At 43.9% G+C, this 15,079-nt stretch overlaps 1 protein-coding gene across 1 annotated transcript; it reads left to right on the top strand.

Moving 5' to 3' along the window:
* Positions 1–3,354: 3,354 nt before the first annotated feature.
* Positions 3,355–14,727, top strand: LOC119214307 (rab11 family-interacting protein 2). Its single transcript, XM_037465991.2, has 6 exons — positions 3,355–3,535; positions 4,342–4,931; positions 7,703–8,109; positions 9,154–9,499; positions 10,382–10,451; positions 12,329–14,727. Exons 2-6 carry the CDS (start codon positions 4,576–4,578, stop codon positions 12,551–12,553), a joined length of 1,404 nt encoding a protein of 467 aa, XP_037321888.2. The 5' UTR covers positions 3,355–3,535; positions 4,342–4,575; the 3' UTR covers positions 12,554–14,727.
* The last annotated feature ends 352 nt before the right edge of the window (positions 14,728–15,079 follow it).

Genomic DNA, 15,079 nt, shown 5'->3' with positions numbered 1-15,079 from the left:
TTTTTGGTATTTTACAGTACTCATGTAAACTTGACACAATAATCTCAAGAGCTAAGATGTTGGTTTTTAATTGTTATTCCAGGGAGGTTGGGCCACCTCAACTCTTTGAATGTAGGTGGGCTCATCGGAGCCGCTTCTGTCTCTGATGTTTCTGTGTCTCCGGGTTGGCCTTTAGTTCGACTGGTTAGTCTTCACCATGAAAGTCCAGGACAAATCGCACCATCTCAAGCTCCATTTTGGCCTTGCTGTTGAACAGAGATGAGGTTACGACCTCCTCCTCAAACAAAGGGAATAGATATTTTTAAAAGTTTCCACTAGACAACAGTCTCAAGCTTGGACATGCTCCTTTGCATCACTTCATACCTCAGGATGCTGCGCTCGGGCACTGGGCGTGGGGCCGTGGCTGTGGTGGTGGGGCGGGTCTCCATCGGTGCGCTGACGGGTAAATGCATACTGTACAGGAGTCTGTCGTGGTCTATAAAATCGCGCTCCGTTTGCCATTATTAGCCCCACGCCACCAACAAAAAGCCAGTCGCCTTCACTCCTCAGCTGCCCCGATGAAGCTTCCATCCAGCTTCTGATTAATCAAGCACTGCAGTACGTCCGGCCTCCGCAACACAAGCTGAAACGCTTCGCCTGGGTGGCACAGTCAAACAGGGTAAGCCGGAGAAGAGGGAGCCTTGTGTACCGGGCTGGCTGCAGAGTGGGGAGCCGTGCTCGTAGCATGATTGACATGCAGGAAAGGGAACACCTCCTGCACAAACAGAGCCCTGCTAGCCGGACGGTGAGATTAAGAATTGGTGGGATTTAGTTTTTTCGTGTATTATTATGTTTGGGGATTTGATGAGAACCCAACCAAATATGATGTGAACACTGGTTAAGGAAGCATCTTTACATTTCCTTATTGCTTCTCCCCTGGTTCCTGCTCTTTTCGTTTTTGATTTTCGATATGAGTTAATAAATAGAAAGGCACCTGTTGAGCTCATTGACCGGTGATTTGTGGACATTAGTTGAAGTTACTCTTTTTGGAGGTTACAAGGTAAGAAGTCAAGGCCTTTAGGGAGTCACCGGGCTGACATGTTGCCCCAGCTTAGCAGCCCTTTTAAGCTGTGCTCGTCACGCTGCAGTCGCACATCTGCACCTATATATCACAGCCGTGCACAGAAACATTCCTCAGAGCAAGGCGGAGGTGATTTGTGTGCCTTTCTCCTTCTTTTTTTATTAAAACTCATCCGTGATCTAACTCTTCACTTGGCTAAAACAGAGCTATTCCTTTTAAATCAGTCATCCATCCCGTACCTGCACCACATTAAGACCAGCGCTGACGTCACGACTGTTTTCCCTCTCCCCGCTGCGCCCTGCGACTCTTTCATATATTTTTCTCTTGTCCTCAACAGATGGACAATCTTGCAGCCAGAGATTTTGCAAAGTGTTTAATAAATGTAATACAACCTATCTAGTGTTGAAGAAAGGGGCCTTAACTAGAACCATGTGCTGGCCGTTATGGGCCACAGCTAATACTGCTCAACATGTGGACCCCGGGCCACGCATGCAGGTTCACTTACATGTCGGACAGTTTATGACCTTCAGCGTCATTCCCTCACAAAGTGGAGCGGGTCCTTACTCTCTAATTTATAGCGTGATATTCCGCTTTTATACGCACCTACGTGTCTCTGCAGAGGGGAGTAATAAAAGGATACAAGTGATGGTGGAATACAACGTCTTTCATGTTTTTACAAAGGAGCAGTACAGTGGTATTACGTTCCTGCAGAGAGTAATATGTGAAAGTGTTTTAACTTATTGTCAAATTAAGGAACAGTGTCGTGACCCCGATGGCGAATATGAACGCCTCTGGTTGTTATTTCCTTCAGTCTGCGCTGACACCGCTCACCACAGCAGATAATAAAGTATTCCTGGAAAGGAATGCGAGTAGCGATGGGACTGGATACATCACGCAGCTTTGCAGCGTGAGTAGTTAGAACAGTTTAAGCATATTTCACTCTTTCACCCATATCTAATCTCTCCTACAGTTGGAAACAGTGACCACACCCTCGACAAGTTTTTCATCTTCTAACTGCTGTCTTATCGTTTCATTTTCACAGTCTGTGCAACCAAACTGTGTGCAAATGATGTATCATGAGTGGGTCAATTAGCCACAAATCCTCTGCCGTTGTTTGTTTTATTTTCTACTATATAGACATAATGATATGGTGAACCTTCTGGGAAATAATTATTAAAATCTGTTCATTTTTAATCAAATGAATTGGAAATTTTCTTCAGGTGCATCCTCATACACATTTCATTTCAATCTATAAAATAAAAAATAAATCTATAAAATGCTAACTGATTCAGAGGGAAAGGGACAGCTAACAGTGTTAAACGGTAACAAATGGGCACAAGACATACTGACGATGCCGTAAATAAAAACACAAAGACCAATTGTGTGCAATTTGAAATTAAACTTAAAAATATTGTTTGTGTAAATAAATCAATAATTTGTTTTAAATAGTAGTATTTATATTGGAAAATAATATTTTTCCCTTAAAAAAAGGCCTTTAAACACTTCCGCATCCTGACAGTGTGACATTGTACTATAATTATTCCCTTAATGTTTGACACCAACAGTTAAAGCAAAACATGAGAGCGTGAGATCCTCAAATGTATTAAATGCTATCTGACTCACATTTCTGTACGAGCTAATATTTCACTGAGCCTTAGCATTTCATTCAGAGATGTACTCTAGATAAGTGCAATAATGTTGGTTTGATGGATAGCCCTGCAGCAGCCTCGGGCCAGGGGTGTGTACACACTGCACTGCAGGACGATAAAACCAACAGAGGCAGGTGTGTTTGGTTAAGATGCACTTGTCAAGTGGGGTGACAAGCATGCCTGTGTTCATTCAAGTGAACCCCTTATCTGCACCTCCATGTCCCGCTCATGAGACAAAAGCACTTCCCATGTTTATATGATTTACTTCTCTCAAGTATAGTGCACACACACACACACACACACACACACGCGCGCGCTGGCGCACATGACCATATCTCACAGAGGAGAGTGGGCTGGTTAAAAATATTTTTATGGCCATTAGCTGTAAGTATACCCACAACTCAACACCTGCAGCGGGAAAACATCAGCTTCTCTTATTTATCGCGGGGATTTTGCGGGTTTTCTTTTTTTTTTTTTGAAGGAATTGCGACATTCCCAACGATTGTTAACGTTTCTGTTAAACGTTGTAAAACCTTTTTCTACCGCAGTTTGTAGTGCGGAGCCGTGAGTGCGCGCGAAGGGGCGCGCGCCCTTTTTTTTCTTTAACTCCCGCCGGGGTGAGGCGGAAGTGACGTCAGACTAGGAAGTAAATCCAGAGCCCGGCCTGACAGAAGTGAATAGCAACAGCAACAGCAGCGGCAGTAGCAACAGCTGACGCTAGCTGGCGTTTTCATCAGGAACCATCGCGCAAATGTTTTTGTGAAGCCGGTCCCCGCTGAGCCGAAGTTTCCAGAGTCCTCCTGGTGTCGGTGACAATGACGCCGAGGTAAGCAGCTGTGTGAGTGAGTTGAGATACAGAGAGATGTTCGTGTGTGCTCGCTAGCTCAGTAGCTACTCGCACACAGTTATCGTTATTCTGTAAAAATAACAAAGCCTCACACGTTAGTATTGCTTCGTAGTGTTTACAGTGGCTTTAATGAACGAGTAGACCAGCCGTTTAATTGAATGGTAACGTTAAGTTAGTGAGTTAGTTCGGCGCCTTTTGACAGGTCTGATGATAAAAGCTAACTTACTAAAAGTAAATTCCACCCTAAGGCAACTCACGCGGCTGTGTCAGATGTGTACTGTATGTCTAACTTCTGCTAGTGACGTTACATTTGTGAATGAAACCCAGTTTAATTTAAAATCATCAGACACACAGACGTTTTCTAGATATTAAACCTGCTCGCAGGGGGTGAAAAATACTCTTTAGATCACCGATTAACGTTTTACTAGACTGTTAGTAATCTTACAGCTGCGAATTCTCAATATGAAGCCATGTATTAAAAACGAGAGATATATTTAGATGGAATACCTGAGGCCTCATCCAGCTGGGGCGGTAACAATAGACCAGCGATAGATGTGTCACTGGATGAGATCATCAGTTCCTTGATTTTCCAGTTCTGTTAGAGAGTTGGGCTAATAGTCACTGTATTAAATCATAAAGGACAATATAACATCTTATTGACATCGAAGCTGACTTGGGTTATTGGCTGATCTGACAATCAATTGTTTCTTGAAAACCCTCATGCGCCTTGTTACGGTTCTGGAAAAGATGCTCATGCTGCTGTGTTTCTTCCTGTGTTCTTTCAGATGACTCACCAGCGGCCTGGACATCTGTGATTTGACAGAAGATGAGACTTGCTCAGATTGTCAGACTTAATGTTGTTTGTAATGACTCTTAATGTAGGCACACAAGCCACACAGACAAAACACTATAGTGAACCATGTTTGCTCCTTTTTGCACATAACGCTTACCAAAAACACTAACTAGATAAATGAGCATTTAGTTTGTTTTGAATGGCCCTCAGTTGATACCCATTGCCGATGATGTCACTGGGCGAGCAGTCTCAGAAGTGGTTTCCAACCCACGTGCAAGCCACTGTTCTACAAGCAACCGATTTACAGCCCAAGGGCAAAAATGGCACCAATGATGCCTACACTATCATCCAGCTGGGCAAAGAGAAGTACTCGACGTCTGTGGCAGAGAAGACCCTCAGCCCTGTCTGGAGAGAGGAAGCCTCGTTTGAATTACCCGGTTTACTTTTGGAGGGCAACCCTGAAGTGTATGAACTTTGCCTTATCGTGATGCATCGGTCCTTGGTTGGGATGGACAAGTTCCTGGGTCAGAGGTCCATCAACCTTAATGGGATCTTTGATAACAAGCAACGGAAGAAAACTGAGTAAGTATGATATACTGTTGCACTAAAGTTCTCATCTTAAGGACTATGCAGAAGAAAACCACCCATCCAGAAGGCAAAATTCTCACAATACGTTTACGTTTATTTAAGCCAACATGAGGTAAACATTAAAATATAATTTAAGTCCACTGACATGATGCCTTTAATCATCCACCTCTTAGCCATACAGTCACAGTAATTGAAATCTGGACACCGTGTAAGTGAAGAGTTTTGTACATTCTTCGACATTACATGTTCTGATTTGAGCTCTTTTCTATGTGATCCTTTTATAGTATTCATACACTTTGCAGCTCCAGCTCACAGTCATGTGCCAACGTGGTGCTGCTTTAGGACTGGACCTTTTTTGAGGAAGTGGATATTTATTCAACTATTCCAGTCCTAAATGGATTGAAGCACTAACTAAAATAGTTTTTTTCTACATATTAGGTTACACATTCTAATACCAATGTATTTTTTTATTCTGAGCTCGGTTGGTTATTACTTTCTTGACCCAACTCCTTCATGATTTGAGTTTAATTGCATTGTCCTTTCATTCTCTTTATACAGTGGCTCTAGAGCTTTATTTTGTTTAATAGAAATGTTGGTGAAGGTCTTTGCTTTTAAACTATTTAAAACAGCTGTCACAGATGAGGAATTATATTTATGCTTAGTAACTTCGGTTGAACCTTTTGATATTGTTGACTCTGTTGATTTGAGGTGCGGCAATGAATTGGCGTACATTGCTGACAAGATAACTATTAGCCTATTTACTGACAAGGTGAGCGGCAGTTGGCCTAAAAGATACCAGCAGAGCGGGCTGAACACGTCTAGTAAGTCACTCCTATTCAGTGTTAATGGTCTGTCAATGGCGAGTAGCCTTTGTCTGGCAGCCAAAGGGACCTGGGTTTGAGTTATGGCTTGTTCTGTGTAGAGTTTAGTATTGTTTTTGTCAGGGGAACAAAAAGGAATGCAAGTCAGGTGAAGTGGAGTCTCTAAAGGGCTGATATGGATTTCAATGTGAGTCAGCCCTTTTTATTAGCGGGTTACTCCAGGCAGTTTTCTCTCCTGATGCCTAGTGCATGCTTGGAAAAAGGATTTTCCCCTTATGAAATTACTGTATGAAAAGCTGGATCATATGCACTGGTGGAGCAAGCTAAACTCTGGCACCACCATGGCTTATAAAGGCTGTATTATATTAGGCTGAACTTGGGTGTGTTGACCCCTACAAGTTCAACACTTGCACGTTTATTAACCCCACATTAAGCAAACCGGGGGAGAATAACTAAACTGGATCTGGTATTAATTAGCCCACTGCACATTCCAACATTCAAAGACATTAGCGCACTTCCTCTTTGCCCATCAGTTGGGAGAATCCCAATATGTTCTAATCAGTGTGGATGGGTTTTATTTGTTTTAGTAGTCTGAGCCGATGCACCTTGAGGCCATGCACTTCTTCAGCCGTGGCTTAGTAATGGATACGCTGGCGTTGCTCGTTGGCCTAATCCCACACTGCAGGCCAACTTGACAATGACGCTCCGGGACCCTCGATACCGTATCCACACTCCACAGTGGGTCTGTGTTCGCCGCCGCCCGTCCGCAGTGTTTTTGAACTGACATATCGGGGAGGAAGGCCCGTCCTGATATCTGAGTAGGCAGCCCATAATTATCGCACACCTGTGTTTGTTGATTGTGAGGAGTTTCCCAGCGGTCCCGGCTCGAATGGGAGGATTGTGCCTCGGAGCGCAGGGAGGTTTATCTTGGCCTTGAGACGCACATGGGGTGAAGTCCCGGCCCCACGGCAGCGCCATGCTGGGGCTGCTGATCCGACTGAGCGTGGTGCGCAGCCTGGGAATCGGACCCGGCAAGGCCTTTCATGACACGGCGCCTCAGCCACGAGCTGGACCGTTTAGAATGGCATTCAACCGCTGCGTTGAGGGGAAAAAAGGTTAAATCTGAGCAAAAGGTGGAATCATTTCAGCTTGATGCGTCTTCAAGTTTAGGGTCAAAACGATTAATTTTTATTTATCAAACTGCACCATGCTGGAGGTGGGTGCGTGCAGATTTATCCACGTGGCCACGAATGAAACTCCCCTGACCGATGTTTCGTACGCAGACCGAGCACACTGACTGGTAGCTTGTTTCCTCCCGATGCCGGTTTCTTAAAGGACATAGTAGGAGATATCTCATTGGCATGTATGACCTGTTGGGTTGTCCTGCGACGTGGCTTTGCAATTTCCCAATTGCCGATCGTTGCATTTCTGAACAAAGGCCAGATTTGTGCAAATGGCACTTTATTTTGCTCGGAGTGAAAGCGTAAATCCCATTACTTCCAGTTGAAAAAGCAGAGAGGTTAAACAAATAGGAGCCCAAGAGCAGCCTGAAATGGTCTTTCCATTTTATTCAGCAGCAGGCTATTTCTAGTGTTCAGTTTTCAAAGAATAATGTTTATCCTCTGAATGATAAATTGTACTCTCACTTGTGTAAAAAAAAAAAAAAAAAAAAAAAAAGAGGCTCAAACGAATTAAGCCCCCCTGCATTTGTGTGTAGCTTTTGGATTAGTCTGCTCAAATTAGCCCTTTCAGCGATGTCCACAAAGAACTAGGAAGAGCACATTAGAAAGAATGTTAGCTGTCTTTTCTCCCCCTTTGTCTTGTAGTTTGATAGTGTAACGACTTTTACCTGAATTAGGTTGAATTACATGTAATCATCTCTAAAGATTTTCACCAATCCTGCTCCCCTTTTTATATAAATCGCGTCTTGCACTCTCATTTCAGTTGGTACTCTTTGCAGTCCAAGCCGGGCAAGAAGAGGAAAGAGCGAGGACGCATCCAAGTAAGCATCCAGTTCATGAGGAACAACATGACGGCCAGCATGTTCGACCTCTCCATGAAGGAGAAGCCCCGTTCGCCCTTTTCCAAGCTCAAGGACAAAATGAAGGGGCGCAAACACGACGGCGGCTTCAGCGACACGTCTTCGGCCACCCTGCCGCGCTCCGCCGCGTGCGACCCGGAGCTCGGCCAACAGTCCGCTGGCCCGGAGCCACAACCCCGGGCCGAAGCAAAGGCCAAGAGGCCGCTGCTCGCCGGGTCTCACAAACTCTCCGCGGCCCATTCCATGTCGGACCTCATTGGGACCAACTCCAGGTCCAAGCTGGATTCAATGAACTCCATCGAAGAGAGTGGTGAGGACCTGACTGCTGATTTTCACATTCGTTGCATCTGTTTTGTGACACTGAGCAGCTTTGTAATTCCAATATTTTTCACTGAGGTATAGTTAATACAAAGTTTTAGCTGTTGACTTTGTCTTAATCATGGTTTGTTTTTCTTAACTTAATTGTCTTAACATGGGAGGCCGTTGCAATGTCCTGAGGCCATCAGTAGAGGTCAATAGAAGTCACAGGGCTTTAAGGCACATTAAGATACACAAGACAAACCTGAAAATATTAATAGCCAATCTGTCCGTGGCCGTCTGTTGACCGACTGTGATGCTAGTACTAGTAGTAGTAGTTGTACTAGATACTAGTATTAGATTGGCTTCCCATGGGTCCCAAGAATAGGCTGTATGCAATTTCTTTAATTGTTGCACAAATAAAATTCTACCTGGTGATGACAGGTATCAATTAGAAATCAGGTGATTGGCTACTGACATTGTTCATTTTTAGCTGGAGCAGGAAAATTCCTCCTTTAACCATTAGAAGCGTTATTATTATTATTACTATTATTATTGCCATCCAATAAATGAACAAAGTTCAATGAATTGGCACAAGTGAACTCGCTGTCCAACTCCAGTGCCCAGCTATCTGAGGATTTTAACTTTATCAGACCTCTTTGTTATCATTCAGATTGGCATGCAAAGGAGGGGAACTTATCCAAAGCTGTTAGTGGGAGGGACACAATAGCAGATAAGATATTATACAACAAATTGTCCTTTACTGCTCCCAAAAAATGTTCCTTTTGTGGTGTGGTCTTAGGCGTAGGAGCCACAAAATCAACTTAACAGAAATAAGACAGTTTTCCCGTTCTGTATAAACAATACCACACTGAGGCCATTCAAAAAAAGTCAGACTGCATGGTCCCAAATAGTGTCACACATGGTCCCAAAACAAATCTGCCACATATTTGATCTTTTTTTTTTTCTTTAAATATGATTGGTGCGCTTCATAGACCTTTTTATTTTTGTCACTGTGTTGAAGTGCTGTTCTTGGTGTGTCTTCCCGGGAGCACAGGCGGCCCTCACAGGCGTTCCCAGAGCGAGGTGCCAGGCTACCAGGAGGGAGAGGCACACAGTGACCCTTTCACTGATATCAGTGACACCCTGCCACAGAAGTATGCCACGCTCCCACGCAACCGCAACCCGTTTGAGGGGGAGCCCGGGCAGCTGTGGGACCGGGCGGAGCGGAAGGAGAAAAAGGAGAAGGTCAGCCTACTGGAACGCGTGACGGGAAAGAAGGAAGGTCGCAAGACCAACAACGCCGGGCGCTCGGGCAGCTCTGGGGACCTGCGCAGCCCCAACCCCTTCAGTGGAGACCTGCAGGCAGACACCAACCCGTTCGTCTCCCACCACGGAGCCGGGTAGGTTCCATCCCAGTGCCTCGTTTATCCATCTCACAAAACAAAACCTCCATTTGCCTCCATGAGGCCGGCGTTTTAGCTTGTTACTGGTTTCCTGTTTTACTGTTTTACCATAGTTACCACAGAAAAAGATGTGGTCGAACAGTATCATTTGAAAAAAGATTAAATATAACTTTTTCAACCAAAAAGAATAAATTCTGTACATGGAACATATCATAATTAAATCTCCTGTATCTCAATATAATGTAATGACCCTTTTTAAAGTATATTAGCAGGACCTCAACACATCCAAACCATCATCACCTTTATTTTTAATGTCACTTCTTTGAAATAAGGAATCCAGGAAACACCACAAAAATGGGCCTCTTGTTGATATATCAAATCTACCGTGGCTCGTTTATGTTGTCAAGTATTGTTGTTGAAACCTTTCCACCGAGCTGCTTCCATCTCTTCCCCGTGTTCAATATAGAGCTGGTGATTTCTGATTTATCACAGTGGAAGGTGTCCTTAGTGGCTCTTGAGAGAGCCCGGACTCGATAACGAAGCCCTCTGTTATAGTAATGAGATCCTCTGCAGAGATAGACCACCCAATTAGGCACGTATCTTTTCGGGCACCAGTCCATCATCTCTACTGCTTTCTCTGCTGCACTCAGTGGTCATTTATAATGTGGTGAACATGAAAAGGTGTAACCGTTTATTCACAAATACGTGCTGTAATGCATATAACAAGCTATGCCAGTCTCCGTAGATGTCTAAATGCTCTTTATCAGCAGTGGTAGAGACACCATAGACCTTCTTTATAGGTACAGTGGTGATAATCATACCAGAAGTATTCAGTTATGCCTTTGTTTAAACACTGACTTCCCTTTGGATACTTCACAGTGATAAAAAGTCCAAAGGAAATCAAGACGTCACGTTTGGCCAGAAGAAGGATGTCTATGGCAGGAAACAGGTGAGATACACAGCACATCCCCCGCTGTTGAAGACATTGATTTGTTAGGTGTTTTACCTGGCAGAAGATTGAGATTTAAACATTAAAAAATGACCCCAATGTGTGAATCTGTGCCATGCGGATTTTAGATCTTTAATTGTGAACTCTTAACTCTTCCTATGACATAGCAGCTGGTGACATTGATCTCTGAGGCCTCTGAAAAATTCAGATTTTTGCCATTCAGCTAATTAGCAGCTGCACCCGTCGGTCGTGGTGTCGGATCTGATCATAATTTGAAGTGGTGTGAAATATCGGCCAGTAAGGTCAGTCATAGTTGTGTGTAGCACCTGTTCTTTAATTGGAGTTTTCAAATGTCTTTCGGTTTAACCTTCTTTTTTTTTAAATATATTTTTTCCATTTTTACTTCAATAAAAAGCAAAATCTGTAAGCCATTATGCTGCAAAATAGTTATTTATGTGGGAGGAAAGAGAGCTGCGTTTTAAAGTGACTCCTAAATGAGAAGGAGAATGCTGATAATAGCTTTCCTCACCTTTCTTTGTGGGTGTTGAGGGCTGTCGGTATCCACACATGTACCCCCTGTGCACGCTGCGGTGCCTCGCAGAAATGGCAGCTCCCATTTCCTGAGCTTCAAGGCCCTAATTAACCACACACGGGGAGTGGGGGTGGGCAGTGAGAGATTTCAAAGGGCCGAGCTTTTAGATTCTCAAAGCTGAGCTCATTAGAAACTGTAATGACACAACTGGAGAATGCCAAGTGTGCGCCTTATCTTCCCCTCACTACTGATCGCAGAAAAACCGTCATCATTGCATTGCCAATTCATGGTCGTTTCCAGGCCTTTGTCACCAGCTACTAAAGCTCCTGATTGTTACGCTGTGTGTGTGCGTGCGCGCGCATGCTTTGTATGTGACACCAACATCCAAATGGCCCTCAGTCCTCTCGTTCCCTCTGAGAAGCCCAGCGTTTCTCTGAGAGATGGCCACGTCTTCTTGTGCGTTAGGAACGGGTTTCCTTACTCTGTTGTCGTACATTTATCAGTGGCAAGTATCTAATTTTAGTGACGTGATACGATGCCTGGCAGTCAGTCTCCCTGCATTTGTCTTCACTCGGCAGCAGAGGCTTGAATGGTGCACGGGAGTGGAAGCTGATAAGTGTGGTATTTTAAACAGGGCGAAGGCTCTGCTGCTCTTGCCGTTCGGGGGAGGACGCCCCGCACCGAAGCGATAAAGTGGTCCCTCATTAAAACCGATTACGGCTCCTCTCGTAGCCACGATATACGATCTGCACATACCGTCCAAACGGGTTGCCCTCAAAGAGGCGAGCTGGGCTTGGGTTGCATCCGCGTTTTGTGTATCTATCTATTGACCTTTAATTGCATAAATCTGCAGCCTGGTATTTCCACCACCTTTATAACAAAGATCCCCTTTTCCTTAGGGGAGGTGTTCATTAATACAGCTTTTATACGCTGGAAACTAAAGTGAAAGGAGAAGAACTTTGCAGAGATGTTGGCTGTTGTATCACACTGAAGTCTCATTTAAGCAGTCTACCTGCTCCTGATGCTCATTATAAACACTTGCTCAGTGTTGGACCATGACATGTGCCATGGACATCATTCACATGGCGGCACTAAATCCCTCAACAGCAGTCTTGTCTCCTAAACTCTCAATTAGCCTTTATTAGCGACCGGGAACTAGAGATAAACACCCGACAGTCAATGTCGCTTTAGGCCAACGCGTCTAATTAGTCCCTTTTGTCAGATGCACCGTGAGAGGACTCTGTCATCCGATGAATACACGCGCAACATATGAAGATTGTGGAGCATGTACCGTGTGTAATCTAATGGGGTTGAGTTGAGCATTTTCCTTTTTTCCTCCTTTCAGGGGGCGAAGCAGGAGAGCGTTCTCGCCTACAGCAACCTGTCCTTCGACGAAGTTGTGCAGGAGCTCATCAAGCAGAAGGAAGTGGTGAGGAAGAAGGACGCCCACATCAGGGAGCTGGAGGACTACATCGACAACCTCCTGGTGCGCGTCATGGAGGAGACGCCCAGCATTCTACGGACACCCTATGAGCCGAAAAAGAAGGCGGGCAAACTGAACAAAAAGTAGAAGGACAGGACGCTGGATGAAGACGTTACTAGTGAAGGTTTGGCAGTAACTGCTCCAACATGTAGTGGTCTTATCAGTGGGATCGATCAAAGCTAATTTAATGGTTCATGTCTTTGATTTACAACATTTCTATCCAACGGATGTCATTTTTTATACATTTTTTTTGGCGTTGGGTATGGGCAGGTATTGTGCTGTTTTTTTTTGGGGGGGGGGGGTTGTTGCCATTGTCAGCTGGAGCAAAATTCATATTTCAATTTACATCAAATCCCAAATGATGACATGTTTAACTGTATGGTTTACGTTTGTGAACACGCAGCAGCCACCGCCGGCTCTTACCAATAATATGCAGCAAGTCAGTCCCTGAGTCCTGTTTACCAGACGGAGTCATCGTGAAACACGCTCGCTGTGTTTACAGTCCAGCACAATCTTCAAACTTGCCACCTACGTTAGGAAACATCTTCTGCGCTACAGATGTGGACCACCTCTGCCCAGCGAACGGTGGGCACTGTTAGAGAGACCATGACAGAGCTGCTGCAGGCGCTATGTGGCACTCAGGTTTCTTTCTAGTTTACTACGTGATACCTTTTTACTTCTTTTTTTCTTTTTTTTTTTAATGAACAAACATGACTTTCTAACTTTTTGTTATTTGCTTTATCTGTGATGACTATCATTGATATGTTGGACCGAGGGGCTGAAGGTGATCATTTTAATGACTTTTTAAGTGCAATAATCTTGCTTTATATTCTCTTCCTGTTTACATTCTCAATCACATCTGAGTCAAACTCATCTTTGTAATGTTGATTTGATTCACTGGAAAAAAGCCCTGGAGTTGATCGGCCTTCATTTTCGTCAAATCAAGTGGGGTTTTTTTCTGGTGATTGTACTAATGGTACCTAGCTGCACATGTAGATATATGCTGAACAATCTTTATTTATTTATGTGACAAAAGAACACTTGTTGAATGCATTTTTAAGGTACTTTCAGGGTAAAAGTGCTAGTTTATCCCATTACCCAGCACCCTATTTTCTGTATTATCACGGTACAATTGGTACACATCACAGAAATGTTTTTCATTCAGAAGTATTGATGTTGTACGGAGAATTTTTATATGTAATTACCATCAGCATTAATATCTGTTCACACAAAGTAGTTGTCTACTGTGCATTTGACACTGTGTATTTCATCTTCCATCATTCATATACAGTAAGGTATCATCAGCTCATGGTGGTTGGAGCCAAAGAGTCATTCAGGTCCCAAATGTATGTTAGACGGCTGATTGTCACCCATCAGGGACGCTCATGTCCTAGCAAAGGTTGTCCGACTCCTTGATTCTGTGAATTGCACGGAATAAATCCAGAAGCGAGCCTGGATCTCACTGCTGGTACCAACACGGACTAAAGGACCAGGCTGACTCCCCTGTGCTTACAGCGAGATGTAGAAGGTAGAAGAATCACTTGTTGTCGTTTTAGGTTTACATTTTTAATAGTGTGTGGTCCTTTTTAGTGGTACCTAGCTTGCTCTACAGTGTTAAAACACTTTTGTATTATTGTATCTTTTACTCAAATGCCATTTTTAAGGGTCTGTTTATCAGAGAACGGTCCACTCTGTCCTTTTGCTGGGATTGCTTCTGGTATTTGCATCCAGTCTTTTACAATATTTGACCTTGAAACTGTATGATACCAAATCCCAGAGTGCTACACTGAACTATAGAATGTCAACAGGCCAAAACACTTGTAGATTTAGTTTTCTCCTCATGTATACATGTACTTCTGCTGCTGCTGTTAAAGTAGTTACTTAATCCGAAGGGACTTGACACTCAAATCTCTTGTTACTGAATGTATTCTGGTTGGCTTTCAAATACATAATTCTCCAATGTTGAATAATGTACAGTACACTGACAAGGCCGTTGAACCTTGCTTGCCTTTTGAAGTTTTTGGTGTATCCAAAGAGATCATTTCATTTGGCTGTAAATCTCCCCCCTCCCTTCTCAGTCTGATAAAACCCCCATGTCTTTGTGGACTAGAAGACCTTGTCGGCTTCAACTGTTTTGCACGGGGATGTGACCCAGATGTTGGGTCAATTCCCTCGTATTGGAGAACAGATATTTGATAGCTGATGTTTTGTAAAGCCAAACACATTTGAATGGGCCCATAAAGTTGTGCGATACTAATTAAGATGTGTGGATAACAATCTTTTCTCCTGCCTGCCTTCCGCTATGCGCTGATGTTTAAGCTGATGTTCCAGGCTTGAACTGGTCTAGTGGTTCATGGACCTCGCCGAGCTCTTAATACTTCCAATTTCCATACTGTACATCTCTTTTTGACTTGTTGCACCTTGTTGTTGTGCTGCAAAATGTCTGAACATGTCTTTCCTGGGGTTTTATTCTGTCTGCGGTTCAGTCAAAGTTAGAAAGAATAGAAAAGACTTCCTCATCAGTGTTTTATTGGAGCCGGACCAACATGCTTTCTATTGGTTCCTCTGGCCTCGTCGGGCTCCTGCTAGCACAGCAGAGTACACCTCACACCC

The sequence above is a fragment of the Pungitius pungitius genome, chromosome 13 (assembly GCF_949316345.1).
Source record: "Pungitius pungitius chromosome 13, fPunPun2.1, whole genome shotgun sequence".
Taxonomy (NCBI): domain Eukaryota; kingdom Metazoa; phylum Chordata; class Actinopteri; order Perciformes; family Gasterosteidae; genus Pungitius; species Pungitius pungitius.
Note: the sequence above shows the minus strand (reverse complement) of the source record. Positions and strands in the feature narration are given on the sequence as shown.

What these genes read in the sequence shown, in the direction of transcription:
- LOC119214307 (XM_037465991.2), top strand. Translation starts at nt 4,576, where the DNA reads ATGATGTCACTGGGCGAGCAGTCTCAGAAGTGGTTTCCAACCCACGTG. An exon ending in AAGCAACGGAAGAAAACTGA is followed by an intron (nt 4,932 to 7,702) that starts GTAAGTATGATA and finishes CTCTCATTTCAG; the next exon opens with TTGGTACTCTTTGCAGTCCA. An exon ending in ATGTCTATGGCAGGAAACAG is followed by an intron (nt 10,452 to 12,328) that starts GTGAGATACACA and finishes TCCTCCTTTCAG; the next exon opens with GGGGCGAAGCAGGAGAGCGT.